At 43.6% G+C, this 15,732-nt stretch overlaps 1 protein-coding gene across 1 annotated transcript in view; it reads right to left on the bottom strand.

Moving 5' to 3' along the window:
- LOC306912080 (receptor-type tyrosine-protein phosphatase mu-like) overlaps positions 1 to 15,732 on the bottom strand; it is an 89,273-nt gene that overhangs the window by 48,432 nt on the left and 25,109 nt on the right. The window contains exons 8-10 of the mRNA XM_079487949.1: positions 13,773 to 13,974; positions 13,255 to 13,357; positions 1,438 to 1,711 (exon numbers count right to left, since the gene is read on the bottom strand). Of these exons, the coding sequence (XP_079344075.1) occupies positions 1,438 to 1,711; positions 13,255 to 13,357; positions 13,773 to 13,974 (579 nt within the window). The remainder of the gene's footprint in view (positions 1 to 1,437; positions 1,712 to 13,254; positions 13,358 to 13,772; positions 13,975 to 15,732) is intronic.

Here is a 15,732-nt window from a genome sequence, read left to right as displayed (position 1 = left end):
TTGTGTTTGTTATGTGTGCTGTTAAGCAGTCAAAGGCCAGAAGAAGTTTGATTTGAAGTAACCTGTGTGGTGATTTTCCTGAAGCGTTTCTAATAAGAGTCTTTGAGTAACAGAGCTGAGCTGACCTTCTGTGAGCCATCTGCAGGGATCCACACGCAAATGTCACAGGTCTCACAACACACACACACACACACATTTATTTACAGAAGAAACACACACTTACACACTGAACATATATTCACATCGGAAACCCAGACAAACACACATGCGTGCACACACACAGACGCACACACACACACACACACACACACACACGACTGTGCTCCCCGCAGGCCAAGTGACTCCAATTAGACACACTGAATTATCTAATGGCTGAAGTGTGTCTCTCTCTCTCACCCTGGCAGAAATAAAGCATGGCCTTTTCATTTGGGTTAATTTGCATATAAAAAAGAGCGATGGCTGATCATTCTCATTTTCAATTACATTGAAGTGTTAATAATGCATCAGTGAATCACGTCTGAGTACCGGCTCTTTAAACATCACTTCTCTCTCATTGGCTCCTGCCGTTTCTTCACATTCAGCACATTGTGAAGTTTTCTTTCTTTGGTTCTTTGTTCTTTAGAAAACATTATTAATGAATGAATAAACAGACCTGTGAGGAACCTCTGCAGTAGTTCTTTTGGAGCGTATCGCTCTCAGCTCTGTTTAACACGTGTTATCCCCTTCAAATGATTTCCACAAACTTCTGCAGATTTTCCCCAAAAGAAAAGAAACGAGGTGAGCTTCCGCCTGAGCTGTTAATATGCGCGCGAAGCCCGTGATTCGACCTTGACAAAACATTCGCCAACTTTGTTGTGAAGAGAATAAAGTAGCAAAATAAATCTGTGAGTTGTAAAAGGAAATAATTGGAACGGGAGGCAAATGGAAGAGCGTTTATGCTGAAGGTCATCAGAGTCTCGCCGGGGTTGTGTGCGGACGGACTTGTTTTCGTCTACATTACTGTCACCAGGGAGAAGAGAAAGCGCCGGCTGTAATTGGTGGCATTCTGCTAATTGGGAGCAATTAAAAAACAGAATCATGTGAAGAAAACTGGAGCGATGCTTTTTAAAGCGTGTGAGACGACACGAGCAAGTGCAGGTCACGAGAGATGCGATTAATCAAAGTTAGACATCACTTGACCTCATGAGAAAATGCCACGGTTATAATTGCAAGAGTCTTCATACAGGAGCATCGCAGTAAATAAACAGAAACGTGCAAATGAGTTGAAATGTTTTCTGCTCCGTCGATCATCTAAAGATTCACATCAGTCTTACACTGAATTATGAGGTTCACACTGAAAGACATTGGTGTTGAGTGTCAGATGAGTAGAATTGAGTGATTCTGTCATTTCTGCTTGGATCAATGAAATGTAAAGAGGATGTAGTTTTGAGTTCTCACCCCGTTGGCCGTGCTGACGGCCTGATAGTAGATGCTGTAGCTCTTGTGAGGCAGCAGCGGAAGGTTCCAGTAGCCGTCATACGTCCGGTTGTCCCCCACAGTGAAGGGCAGTGGGCTTTGAATCCGGCCGGCAGGGAACTCTGCTGTGAAGTAATACTGAGAGTTCAGCACGGAGGCGTTCTGGAAGTGGATGGGGATTGGATAACACCGCAGAATCTCTGCAGCTCTCCGTGAACGCCGCGGACGCTCCTCTTCAACCACCACCTGATACACACTGCACACACACACACGTCAATACACACCGTGATATAGTTTTACTTTAACATACAGTCATATATACTGTGGTTTATTTGAATATGAAAATTATACTCGATAAACAATAAACTTAAACACATAAATATCATGTTCATTTCATTATGTATATTCTACTCTAGTAGCGTGTCATCACAACACAAACAAACAAAAACACAGTACTACCACAGTTGTGTGTTACAGGTGAAACTTGCTGTTGTTTCAACACATGGTTTGGTCAAACCTGAACATTTTCCAGATGCATTTAAGTTTATACACATTTTACCCCACCAAAGGTTGAAACCTAATATCCACGGTACAATCCCCACACCAAACACAAATAATACAATTATCATTACCATTATTACTCATGATATTACATAAACATTGCTCATCTGTAATGATTTGGTCATTGTTCATGGTTTGACAATAAAAACATGGGGACTATGCCACAGTAACCTCCGATTGTGCTTCAGTAATCACGGTCAATCCATATGATCATCAAAAACAAGTATATTACTCTTTTACTATAAGATGATGGATCATTCAATTCATAGTCCACAGTTCTAGAATTCATATTCCTTTTTCCCAAATAAGCCTCACAGCTCCATCAGCATCAGACAGATGAAATGCCTTGGGTGTGCTAATGTGATCAATCTCCAGCTTCATGTTTGCTTGGCTTTAAACTGTGTGATGCGCTGGCCGGCCAGCGTTTGACTTGCACTGGAGCCGCAGGTTCACATCTCAGCCAAGAGTCATCGTCTGAACAGATTTAATGAAGTGTGTGAATCCAGCAGCCCGAGAGAAACCCTCTACACATCTCATTTATATCAGCACCAGAAATAAAAAACACCACCTATTCACAGACATTCAAAAACTCAACTCTGACACACAGCGTGATCTTGAATTTCCAGAAAAACACACCAGAGCGAGAGAGTGAAATGACAACATGAGCCGGGGGGGCTCGGCACGCTTCGTACAGTGTGTAAAGAGAATAATGGAATACCAAAAGAAGACTCTTTTCTCCAATTGGCCAGGCGGATCAAGACCTGACGGGGCTCAGAAACCTCAGCGAGGAAATCTTCTGTCTCAGACATGCAGGGACAAATGAAATGGAGTTGGAATTACTGCCGACCGGGGCTCCGAGTCCCTTTATTAGAGCAAAGACCAGCAGAGACCGAACCTCAGCCCATTCTCCTCCGATCCAAATCTCTCCCCTTCTGTCAGAGACAAATTAGCTTTACAAGTACCCAGAGCGAGACTCCATTTGCTCTTTAATATTTCAAACGCCTAAAGGTCACAAAGCTCTTTTAGCTCATCTGTATCCCGCTCCGTGAGAGAGAAACACACAGCACACAGACATCATCTGTGTTCAACAAACCATAGCCAAATGTGCATGGTATCAGATGGTACAACACAAAATAAATAACAATAAAGCTCCAGGATATTTTAAATCGTATTTCTCACGGGTTCATTTAAGCCATTCTTACAGCACTAGACAGAGCATTATGGATTTCTGTAGGTTCAAAAACTCGTACGGTAAAAGAGCATTTCCATGTGTTGGTGCTCTTGAACGGAATAAAGTTCCTTGAACATTAAGTGTATATAGGGATTCGAATGCTAAAAACATCTGTCGTCACCAAATTAAGAATATCAAGGATCACAATGGAAATAAGTTGTGTAAAGAGTATGTTAGGGTGTATTGCTACTTTCTGTCTAATAAAATCCAATCCACAACACTGGTAACTGGCATTGACATCCATTATAGCAGTGCAGATGAAAAGCCTGTCTGCAAACCTCTTCCACATCCACTCTCGGCTCAGCTCAGCTATTCAAATGTGTGATTGCTGCAATTAGCTGCAGATTATTCCTGAGTGAATAGACAGATTGATAATTGAATTAAGAAGGTTTTAGGTTAATCAGACACGGATGGATTAGTTCACAAAGGTTAATAGAATCAATACATTCTGTTGGAGAATAATTCACTAATCATTGACATGATGTTCTGCTGATTCTCCAGTGAAAGAAGGTCAAACGTCTGACACAGAACACACAACACATTCAAATACACTCGTGTGATGTGGTTAATGTTGGTTGACAGGTGGACCCCCAAAGGTTTACACACAATATCACGAGGGCTATGTGAATATATAAACTATTACACTATCAGTACATTTAGTTTATTTGCAGGTTATGTATGTTTATTTAAACTGTGTTGCTGACGCGGAGAAGCTTATTCATGCATTTATGACCTCAAGACTTGACTACTGTAATGCGCTACTTAGTGTTTGTCCTGCATCATCAATAAACAAACTACAGTTAGTTCAGAAAATACCATCACATAACCCCAATTTTATCAGCCCTTCACTGGCTTCACATTAAGTATCGTATTGACTTTAAAGTTCTTTTAATCACTTATAAAGCCTTAAAGGGTTTAGCCCCTACCTACCTAACAGAGCTTCTATCACACTACAACCCATCACACTCTCTAAGATCTCAAAACTCAGGACTTTTGATAATACCTAGAATAACTAAATCCACCAAAGGGGGTCAAGCTTTCTCATATGTAGCACCTAAACTCTGGAATAACCTTCCTGATATTATTCCAGGATCAGACACACTCGCCCAATTTAAATCTAGATTAAAGACACATCTTTACAGACAAACATTCACTTCATGCTAAATATGATAAATAAACCAGCAGGAGATGCTGACATTAGATATTATTTACTAGAATAATTGGATTTACAATATAACACACCATGTAGTGTGTTTTACCCTTTCTTGGGTTTTTGGTTTTTCCCCTGTAAAGCTGCTTTGGAACAATGCAAATGGTGAAAAGTGCTAAATAAATCAAATTGAATTGAATTGAATGAAACTATATTTAACTGGCAGAATAAACATGATCCGCTTTTACTTCACAGCTTAAAGCATTTTTAAGTAGCTTTGAATAAAAATAAAAGAATGTTCATTTACGTACCCAACGCAAATGAAAACAAATTAAACGATTTTCTCAATGAATTAACATGACGACTCAAGTCATCTGGGATTGCGAGATAAAGATCTTTAAAAATTCATTTAATAGAAACCTAATTTGAAAAGTGAACTATGTTTAAGCTAAATACAAATATAATACATATATATATATATATATATATATATATATATTATAAAAATATACTGTATAATTATATTCTAATATAACATAATTTAATGCAGTAAGGATGAGATGTGTGATAAATGTCCGAGATACAGTATGTTGTTGTAAATATTCCAGCTGATATCTACCTTTGACCTTCAGCGGCTATTTAGCAGTAAAAGTGAATGTAATAAAATATAAATTTCAGCCGGAGATGCTGGTGAGAAAAGGGTTGATGCCAAGCCTTCGCTGAGAAGAACAAAGGGCAGAACTTCAAGAGCGTTTCAGTCTCTGAGAGAACACGACACGGGCCATTTCTGAAGATTTACAGCTGACTTAAAGGCCACCCATTACTTTAAAGAGATGACACCGTGTGTGATGTACAGACGGCAGATATGACTTCGGTCCTGCTCTAATAGCTCATCCTGACACATTTCATCACAGGTGAGAAGGGTGGATCTGCACAGCACATCTCTGGAACTGCACAAACATTACAGGACAAATGAAAAGAATGTTTTTAACACACTGAGAGCTGCTTTTAGACAACAGCATCATGGGTGAAAAATCACACTCACAACACTCAATAGTAACACTGTGTGTAATTTTATTATTGTTATTAACCTTGAAATCATTCATAGATTTGCTATATATTTAACTGTGAATGTAAATAAGAAGATGTGATGATATGATTATGATATGAATCACTAAAGAACCTGTAGATTTTCCCTATTGAAAAAAAACTGAAAAAGAAGCTGTAATGGTTTTAAAGGGATTTGTATTGGTTTCAATTGAAACTATTATGCTGGAATATGATGGATTCTATTGGCGGGATGTTAAATCCTATGGGAAGAATGGCCAAAACACTGATGGTTTTAATGGAAAAAGCTTATGTTTCATCATTTCAGAAATTGTTAAACAAAATTACTTTTTGTAGTGTGTTTTGTGCATTATTCCAATACGATTTAAAATCCTACCAGTAGAATCCAACACATATCAGCAGAACATTACGGTTTCCATAAAGCCAAATACAAATCCTTTCAAAACTTCTCTAAAGGGTTGTCAGTGCTTTGAGCGCCGTTCATTCATTACTAACAAATAACTCGATTGAGTTGACATTCTATCACACTGTGATTTCATACACAAGAGACTGCAGAAAAACGATTTGAGACGTTGAATAAATGAAGTGGCATTAAATGATTTAGAATTTTACAAACAAACGTAGAAAAACTTAATTGAACTGAAATCCATATTCTATCAAAGTAAAATGAAAAGTCTTTTCTGGTTTTAACTGGTGTGACTGTAGTTCAAGAAAGTAAGAAGTTGTGATCTGGACGGCCTAATCTCCCTCACACAGTCAGACTTCCAGGATCAGCGACCTTGGAAACACTTCCTCTAATTGGCGTGGAAAGAGCGGGTGCCATGGCAACGAGAAGCCAGGCGAGCGCTATGTGTGGTTACGGTCATTATAAAGCATATCGGGATGTTTCCTAAAGTAATCACACGACACGATCACAAACCCAATACAAACTACATCAACATCAACAAATACCTGCTAAATGACCGGAGGAAGTCAGCGTAACCTCCACTGACACCAATTATTCCTCCTAAAACACCCGCGAGGCGTTTCATCGGCTCCTGTGACCGTTTACCAATTACACATCTTCTCCACAGTGAGCCGCCGACATTTATTCATCACTGCTGCGCTGCCATCACGGGTGCTGCACGTCAAGCGCTTACAGCCGCCGCACACATCGTGTGTCAATGCTCAACATGATCTGAGTTTAATCTGGGACTCATGTAAGGCGTGACATATATCAACTTAAGCCTAAAGTATTGGACGTATCGATCAGTCTCTTGTGTTCAACAGATTTAAAAGCATCTAAACTGACCGCTGTATTTATTCTCTTTCCTATAAAACCCCACCACGATTAATTCTGGGTAAGAACCTCTGGATTCTGGAGATCTAGTAATAGGAAATCTCATTTATGTCCTGACGGTCTCACATGAGAAACTGATCTCTGGCTAAACAAAGCTAAGCTTCCAAAAATGTTATCAATAACGAGACGGTGTCATTCAGTGCTTCACAGTCCCTGTGAACTGGAAGTGGTTCGCTTTTACTTCCATATTTTGATGCCTTTCTGAGTGAAAGGGCATTTCCAATGAGAAAAACAGCGGGTGTGGCTTTCATCTTTCTCTGCGATTTGATTGGATGTATAAAACAGCTGTTGCATTTTGAAATGGAACCGGCAGCAGACTGACAGTTGAAGGGGAGGAGTTAACGGATGCTCCGCCCAACACGTCTTCCATACATCATCTATGATGGATAGTCATTACAGGACGAAAGTCCATTTCAGATTTAACTAAAGATTATGAGAGCACACCAGTGGTGTGCGGTGGACTTAAAAAATGAGGAGGCAGATTTCTATCCATGTCATTTTTGTTAATCTCTGCACTATTTGTTAGGACTCTGTCCTTCCTGTCTCGAGCTTTCAAGCTCCCTGGGCAGAGTCATGACATTGCCACGTCTTTCGGGTTTCTGTTGTGTTATGTGTGGAGACATGTGGCTTTATGTTGTTACGTGATGCCACGTGTCTTCCTGTTATGTCTCTCAGCCCCACCCTCCTATCTCCTGTTAGGGTTTCATTCCCATCGTCTGTTTTGTAATTCACCTCGTTAGGGTTTCATTCCCATCAGCTGTCACCACTCTCCCCATGTAATCACTCCTCGTTAGTGTCTCCCTTTATATGGTCTCAGTTTCTCTCTGTTCAGTGTTGGTGCATTGTCTATATCTTTTGTCTATTATCAATGCTCACGGTAGTATCACAGTTTCTTGTCGTGTTGGACTACCCGGTTTCAGTTTACAGTTTGTGAAAAGATTATTTCATTTTAAAGATTCTTGTTTTGTGTTTGTTTCTAGTGTGTGTTGCTAGTGTGTTTTTGTTCTTGTTTTTCCCCATTGCGGGTGTTTGTTTTTCTAGTTTTGTTCACATTCAAATAAAATTTGATTTATCTAACTCCTCGTCTGCCTGCATCTGGGTTCTGTCCAAGCCATATCGTGACAGAATGCACCAACCCATAAGAACCCAGCAGGCGGCGATTTTCCCTGCAAGGCCTCGCCAGCCTGGTCCCCTCTCCAACATTCGCCAGGGGAACTTGGACCGGGACGAGTACCTGGACAGGTTCCTGGAAGCCGCAGTGGAGGAGCTCTTCGGGGAGGAAGAGGTGACGGCGGCATTCAACAGCGGACTGAGGGTCCCCCTATCGCCTGCGGAGATGAGGAGGCTGAGACCGCTTGGCTTCGAGGGTGTGCTCCAGTTCGCCATGAGCCGACCGGAGCCCAGTGTCTCCGTCTGTCCGAGGTTGTCTTCTCCGTTGGGCCCCATCCCCGAGGATCACATCCTGGAGCTTGGGGTGGTGACCACCACCGCACCAACAGCCTCGGACCCTGCAACCTCTTCACCACCTACCAGTCTTCAGGGCAAGCGTGGAAGGAGAGAGTCCTGGGGGTCCTCTTCGGAGGCCTCCAACGCGGAGCCAGCCCCGTCCTTCACCTCCTTCCTCCAGCCGACTACCAGGAGATTGGCTCGGCAGAAGAGGAAGAGGCAACGGAGGGGGGCACGTAACCCAGCCCAGCCGGCGCTCCTGCCGGTTCTCCAGCTGGGTTCACAGCCAGCGATCCAGCAGGCGTCCAGACCTGCCTCTCCGCAGGTTTCCAGACCTGCCTCTCCGCAGGCGTCAGGACCTGCCTTTCCGCAGGCGTCAGTACCTGCCTTTCCGCAGGCGTCAGGACCTGGCTCTCAGCAGGCGTCAGGACCTGGCTCTCAGCAGGCGTCAGGACCTGCTTCTCAGCAGGCGTCAGGACCTGCTTCTCAGCAGGCGTCAGGACCTGCCTCTCAGCAGGCGTCAGGACCTGCCTCTCAGCAGGCGTCAGGACCTGCCTCTCAGCAGGCGTCAGGACCTGCCTTTCCGCAGGCGTCAGGACCTGCCTTTCCGCAGGCGTCAGGACCTGCCTTTCCGCAGGCGTCAGGACCTGCCTTTCCGCAGGCGCCAGGACCTGCCTTTCCGCAGGCGTCAGGACCTGCCTTTCCGCAGGCGTCAGGACCTGCCTTTCCGCAGGCGTCAGGACCTGCCCTTCCGCAGGCGGCCGGACCTGCCCTTCCGCAGGCGGCCGGACCTGCCCTTCAGCAGGCATCAGGACCTGCCCTTCCGCAGGCTTCAGGACCTGCCCTTCCGCAGGCTTCAGGACCTGCCCATCAGCAGGCATCCAGACCTGCCCTTCCGCAGGCGGACTTCCAGCCGGTGCCTCAGCCAGTTCTCCGGCCGGCATCACCTCAAGCTTTTTCCCCCCTTGGACACACACCTCTCCCTAGCCCCTTCAAGTCCCCGCCGGTCTCGTCCGGTTGCTTCAGGTCCCCGCCGGTCTCGTCCGGTTGCTTCAAGTCCCCGCCGGTCTCGTCCGGTTGCTTCAAGTCCCCGCCGGTCTCGTCCGGTTGCTTCAAGTCCCCGCCGGTCTCGTCCGGTTGCTTCAAGTCCCCGCCGGTCTCGTCCGGTTGCTTCAAGTCCCCGCCGGTCTCGTCCGGTTGCTTCAAGTCCCCGCCGGTCTCGTCCGGTTGTTTCAAGTCTCCTCAACCTGTCCCACCCTTTTCTGGTGTCCCCAAGGTTTGGCCTCCCATTCCCCCACCCCCCCTCCCATGTTTGTTGTTTTTGTTGACCCACCCGAACCCCTTCATAGCCTCCCTTATGTTCCCTTTAGTTTGTTCTGTGTTGTTCTTGTGGTGTTTGTCTTTGTGCTTTTGTGTTTTGGCCCGCTGAGGTTTCTCCCTTGAGACGCCATGGGGCGTTTCTGGGGGCGGGGGTAATGTTAGGACTCTGTCCTTCCTGTCTCGAGCTTTCAAGCTCCCTGGGCAGAGTCATGACATTGCCACGTCTTTCGGGTTTCTGTTGTGTTATGTGTGGAGACATGTGGCTTTATGTTGTTACGTGATGCCACGTGTCTTCCTGTTATGTCTCTCAGCCCCACCCTCCTATCTCCTGTTAGGGTTTCATTCCCATCGTCTGTTTTGTAATTCACCTCGTTAGGGTTTCATTCCCATCAGCTGTCACCACTCTCCCCATGTAATCACTCCTCGTTAGTGTCTCCCTTTATATGGTCTCAGTTTCTCTCTGTTCAGTGTTGGTGCATTGTCTATATCTTTTGTCTATTATCAATGCTCACGGTAGTATCACAGTTTCTTGTCGTGTTGGACTACCCGGTTTCAGTTTACAGTTTGTGAAAAGATTATTTCATTTTAAAGATTCTTGTTTTGTGTTTGTTTCTAGTGTGTGTTGCTAGTGTGTTTTTGTTCTTGTTTTTCCCCATTGCGGGTGTTTGTTTTTCTAGTTTTGTTCACATTCAAATAAAATTTGATTTATCTAACTCCTCGTCTGCCTGCATCTGGGTTCTGTCCAAGCCATATCGTGACACTATTAACAAGTGCGTTTGTCAGAAAACCAGTGTCATTTCAGTGTTTATGTGTGAAAAATTCCTTTTAATTACTACAAGTTCATTACAGTATGTACTTCTGATTTTTTTATTTTTTTATTTTCCCTGCTTTGGGAAAAGGTACATCAACACCACCTTCATCTTCTTCTGGAACATTTGGGATTCCCTATATAAGAATAACATCATTACCAATACCATCAATTTAATTATTAGCAGTCCCAGAAATACTCAAAGCATTTAAGAGATCAAATCAAATAGATATGACCAGGGCCGCTGCTAGCCATTTTGGTGCCCTAAGCATAATTCCATTATGATGCCCCCCCCCCCTTAAAGGTGCAAACTTTTCTTCAGTAAACAGAATAGCAAAACAAAAAACTATCAATGTTTAACAGTAAAATCTCAATTCAGATCGCAAGCTGCACCGAAATTAAGATTGCTCGCCCCGCTCTGCACGGGCTTCGAACCTACGTCGATCCGAATGGGAGATGAGCGCTCTAACGAAGAGGCGAAAGCGTCTCTGTTGGTTCGTATGGTAATTTTGATTAAACATGGACTTACCTGCAAGTGATTCGCGTGGTAGGAGCGGCGGCGCTGGATGTGACTAACTTTAGCCTTGCTACTATCCTGAGCAGCCTGATCACAAGCAAAAGTTTTTGAACAAATCTGAACCACGTAATTCTGTCAACAATCGATAACTCCTCTGCCTCCGCTATCTCCGACACGAATCCTAAACTCCGATTAATACAACTAATAAAATAATTTAATTAACGTTCAATCTAATTTAGCGCCCGCAGTTTAAAATGAATGACGAAGACGAACAGTAAGGCGGGATCTCGCTGATGAGTTAATCCAATCATAGCCCGTTGGAGGCATTGCCTCCTCTCACGTGACTTTTCTCCATTCTTTTCAATTACCCCCACTCAAACTCACGGCACGCTTTAGCGGGTTATATGTAAAGTCAATGAGCTTAGAGGAGGCAAGAGAAACGCTGCCTCCCTTTGGAATTCTTTCGAGCGGGGGCGCTGTTTCACATTGTTGTACACGCTGATTTATCTCATATTTAGCTCACTACATTATATCCGTTGTCCTATTCTATTTCTGAACTGTTAGTAATATTCTCATTCGATTATTTTCGAGGGGGAGAGGAGACACTGCCTCCCTTGCCTCCTCGGAGGAAACGCCCCTGGAGCACACTCATTTTAAAAAGAGAATGACACACATTGATAAACTATTTACTATGAATATTTATTTCACTGGGACTTTAACTCTCAGGAAAATGTCTTTCTTTATGTGAAATAGCATTTCTTTAGATTTCAGGGTGAATGATGATGTTCTCAAAATACTGCAACAGTTATGAAAATGATGAACGTCTTGAAGCTCCATAAAGACTAAACAGTGTTGCCACTTTTTGCAGAATTTAATAAAAACCTGAAGGAAACTATTATGAAATGACAATGAGAGGCAATAAAGCGCCTGAAGTGGCCCTCGTTTGGGAAATCAACATGGTGTTCCCACACAATCCATCCAATAATAAAGCTGCTTATTGTGTCACACCTGCTCTCATGTACATACTCTGGTTTGTGTTGTGTTGATGTTCTCCTGAGGTCTGAAGCTGTGACACAGCCCATATTATCATGTCATCACATCTCCCTGAAGCTACACAACCCGTCCACAATACATCGCTCCTCTAGAGTGGAAAAACGCCTGTTTTCTCCGAGCCAGATACATGACGCCCAGGGGGATGAAAGACGGAGCGATTGTGTCCAGAAATAGAGGAGAGTGCTGGCTGTTTTACGCTCGACTGCAACACACACGACACAAAGCTTTACATGGAACGCCTGATACCGTCTCCAATTGCTTGTCGTATCCGGCCGATGGATCCTGTATGACGGCAGGCCAGCGCAGGCCCGGCGTGGGAGAACACTAATCTCTCTTTTGTGCCAGATGCTGTATTCATGCGCCAGCCTGCGGTCATCAAACATCAGCGCATCTTTACTCAATAACCCAACACGGCCAACGCGCACCCGCCTTCAGTAACCAACAGTGTTTTTATTCCCAAAACCCTTTCATTGACAACGACAGAAATCCTTTCTGGAAGCGATCTCAGCGTATCACAACGAAACATCTGCTTATCTGAAATTCCTTTCTAAAGCAGATGAGATATTGTCAGCTTGTCATAATTCGTGCCGCTCTTTTCATTTAACCCTCATTCACCCGTTCTGAATCTGTTAACATCATTACAAACACCTTCATCAAATGCACTTCAATGTCTGTGGGGTGACAGGTTTACTCTATTGATGGTGAAATCTGCACTGTACTGATGTCGATATGAAATCTTTAAGGTCTGCGGCGATGACATGATATTCAGACCAGACGTGATGTTTCGTCTGATACTCTTCAAGCGAAGTCCACTTGTTAATGGGCCATATCACACTCATGTCATCTGACCAATCGCAACGCTCGTGGTGAAAACACAGGAAGACATCATGTGATCAGATCCATCTTCTCTTTATCACGGCTGAAAGACGCTTGTAAAAGCCTCTCAGGGCTCTTTTGTCACCTGTCTGTCTACCTCCATTAAAACGGCCTCACGGCAGAATAAAGTCAATGTGCTTTTGAAATGTTCACCGTTGAACTAAAAGCGTGAAAACACAGTGTGGTTTATTCATGCTAAAGTGCAGCGTGCATTTTAAAACACAGCTCATACAGTACAGACTCAAGTCACGATCATCATCCATGTGAGATATCAGACAGCCACTAGCGATCACGTGAATGTTTAAAGTGCACACACGAACCAACATATGAAAATGAAATGTTTGTTGAAATGACCATAGTGTCCGTCTGTGTGATGATGCTGTGATCTTCTGAAGACAAGAAAGTGTGTGTGTGTGTTGTGATGACGGACCTGACGGGTGCTCCTCTGCTCTGAGCCGGTTTCAGCAGGACTGTCACGGTGCTGTCGGTCTGATTGAGAGGACTCTCCTGCTCGTACCCGGGCATACGGGGCGCTGTTCATCATTCACACACACATTGAAACATTCACTGGTGATGTCATGTTTATTATGAATATCAACAGAAAGAACCAACTCGTTTACACCGGTGTTTCCATTCCAAACACAATATTTCATTAGCAGCGGCTGAGGATTAAAATGGATCGCACAGCTTGCTAAATAACATATCATATTCTTTTTTTCTGTATTTGTTTCTCTTTTTCAATTAAAGTATTAGCCCCGTTAGATACCGCGTCCCCTGGAGTGGACATCATAATGTCCAAAAAACTCAGGGCTAGAAGAACTCTCATCTGTTGCAACGTTTTGCCATATAAACTAGCAGTCCGCAATGAGTCGGTTTTTGCGCAGTCAGCATGGAAACACTGGAGTGTAAACACATCTAAACATGGCTCGGTTGCGGTGATGCACTTACGTGATATCTTGGTTGTGAACTGGGTGATGACGGGTGGTCCGTAGCCCTTGACCGTGCTGGCTCTGATAGTGAAGGAATACGTGGAACCAGGATACAATCCCACAAACACATGTGACGTCTCATTACTGAACTTCAACACCTTCCCGCTCTGATTGGCCAGATTAAACTCAGGGTCAAATGAGCTCACGGCCTTATAGAAGATCTACAGGTGAAAGAGAACAAACACATGATGTCACACATCACACACCATTCATGTGAAACGATCCAATATCGTAAACCCCACATGTTATATATCTTAGCGTGTTCCTCGTGCCACATGTCAGTCAATCTTCAGTCTAATATCTATTCCCTCACTACATTAGCAAACTCGCATCAAGTTTTGGATCGCTTATGATATAAAACAGAGAAGAAACTCACGCGCTGGCCAAAACATCACATTAAAAGGGTTGTGAACATTGTTTCATGTCAACTTTGAACAGCAGATATTGTACAGAAACATTCTGATATTTCGACCGGAAGCATCACAAGAGAGATTTCATCTTTTCAGGGTTTTGTTCTGGATCAGCCCGTGTCTCCAGTCAAGACGCCCCACGTATCTAATATCACTTCATGAAGAGTAGCCGAGGGACTTGATTTAAATAAATCATTCAGTTCCTAATGGAGAGCCGTCTAATCTCATTCCCATTCAATTTAAAGACACAATGGGAATGATGTGGGGGCTCTGGACTCATCAGGGGGGCTCTGTGCCATTAGTGCAAGACAGGCGGATGGATGGATGGATGGATGGACAGGACAAAACACACCACACAACACATTCACGTCTGGTCAGCGGTGGATTTAAACGTATTTAGCATTTTGTCTTTGCTTCACAGGGGTTACAAAAAGAATACAAATAAAATACAAGATGAATTCCATGATGTACGGCTGATCTGAGATCATTTCATGAGGTCTTAGGCTCTGATCACAGACGATGATGGTGTGGTGGACCAGGACGTTCTGTACTGATGAATACACACAGAGGTTCTGAAATGTCACGGTGGAAGTCTTGAAAACTCAAATGAGGCAGAAAGCTTTTGTTTCGTGCGCTCTGACACTTTCTTAAAGGAGACCGAGGTGACAGAACGTCAATTCAGAACGTGAATCTGACAGCTTAATTGCCTACATTTCAACAAATGAAGCTCGGCAACAATAAGTCCTTTGAGCGCTGTATAGTTCAGCCTCAGCGTGAGTCACACGTCACACAAAAACACTGAGCACACAATGTGTTATCCCAGCTATAGACATCACAAAAAAATGTTCATTTACTGTACATCAACTGGACCCGAGACACGGCAGAAGACAGAACACGCTCCACAATCCTTTCATCTTCATAATCTCATGAATTTGAAATGAGTGTTTAATGAAAAGAAAACCTGAGACAGACCATAAACAAGACTAACTAATAGCTCAGTTGTTTCTCATAGACATCAATGAGATGGAAGCTTTACCTCAAGTCTCATGTGTGTCTCAGATATTTCTCCTGAGAGTCATAAACGTCACAAATGTGTCTGTCATGAGAGTTTGAGATGACATCAATGTGTCACACTGAGCTCCAATCAAAACTCAAACATGTCTCATCACATTAACTCAAATCCAGATGATTTCTGAGCAGTTTTAGGAGACTCATCTTGATTCTTTAATGAGACACAGTGGAGAACTCCAGATCAGATCTGCTGAGCTCTGAAAGAGAAACATGTGAGCAATAAGATTATCCTCTGTGAAGATCTGTGATGTGAGTTGCAGTGGATTGTGGGGGACTTTCTCTCTTCTGAAGCTCTCCGGCAAAAGTATGATGAGGAAGAGGAGTAAAATGCACTGATGAAGTCAAACATGTAAATCAATATGTCTGCTGTTAGTCGTGTCGAAGAATGAAGATGCTCAGTTCTTCTCCACACATGAAAGCACTTTTCCTGCACGTTCC

This window comes from Barbatula barbatula, assembly GCF_947034865.1.
Source record: "Barbatula barbatula genome assembly, chromosome: 23".
NCBI classification, from domain to species: domain Eukaryota; kingdom Metazoa; phylum Chordata; class Actinopteri; order Cypriniformes; family Nemacheilidae; genus Barbatula; species Barbatula barbatula.
This window is presented reverse-complemented; position numbering and strand designations above follow the sequence as displayed.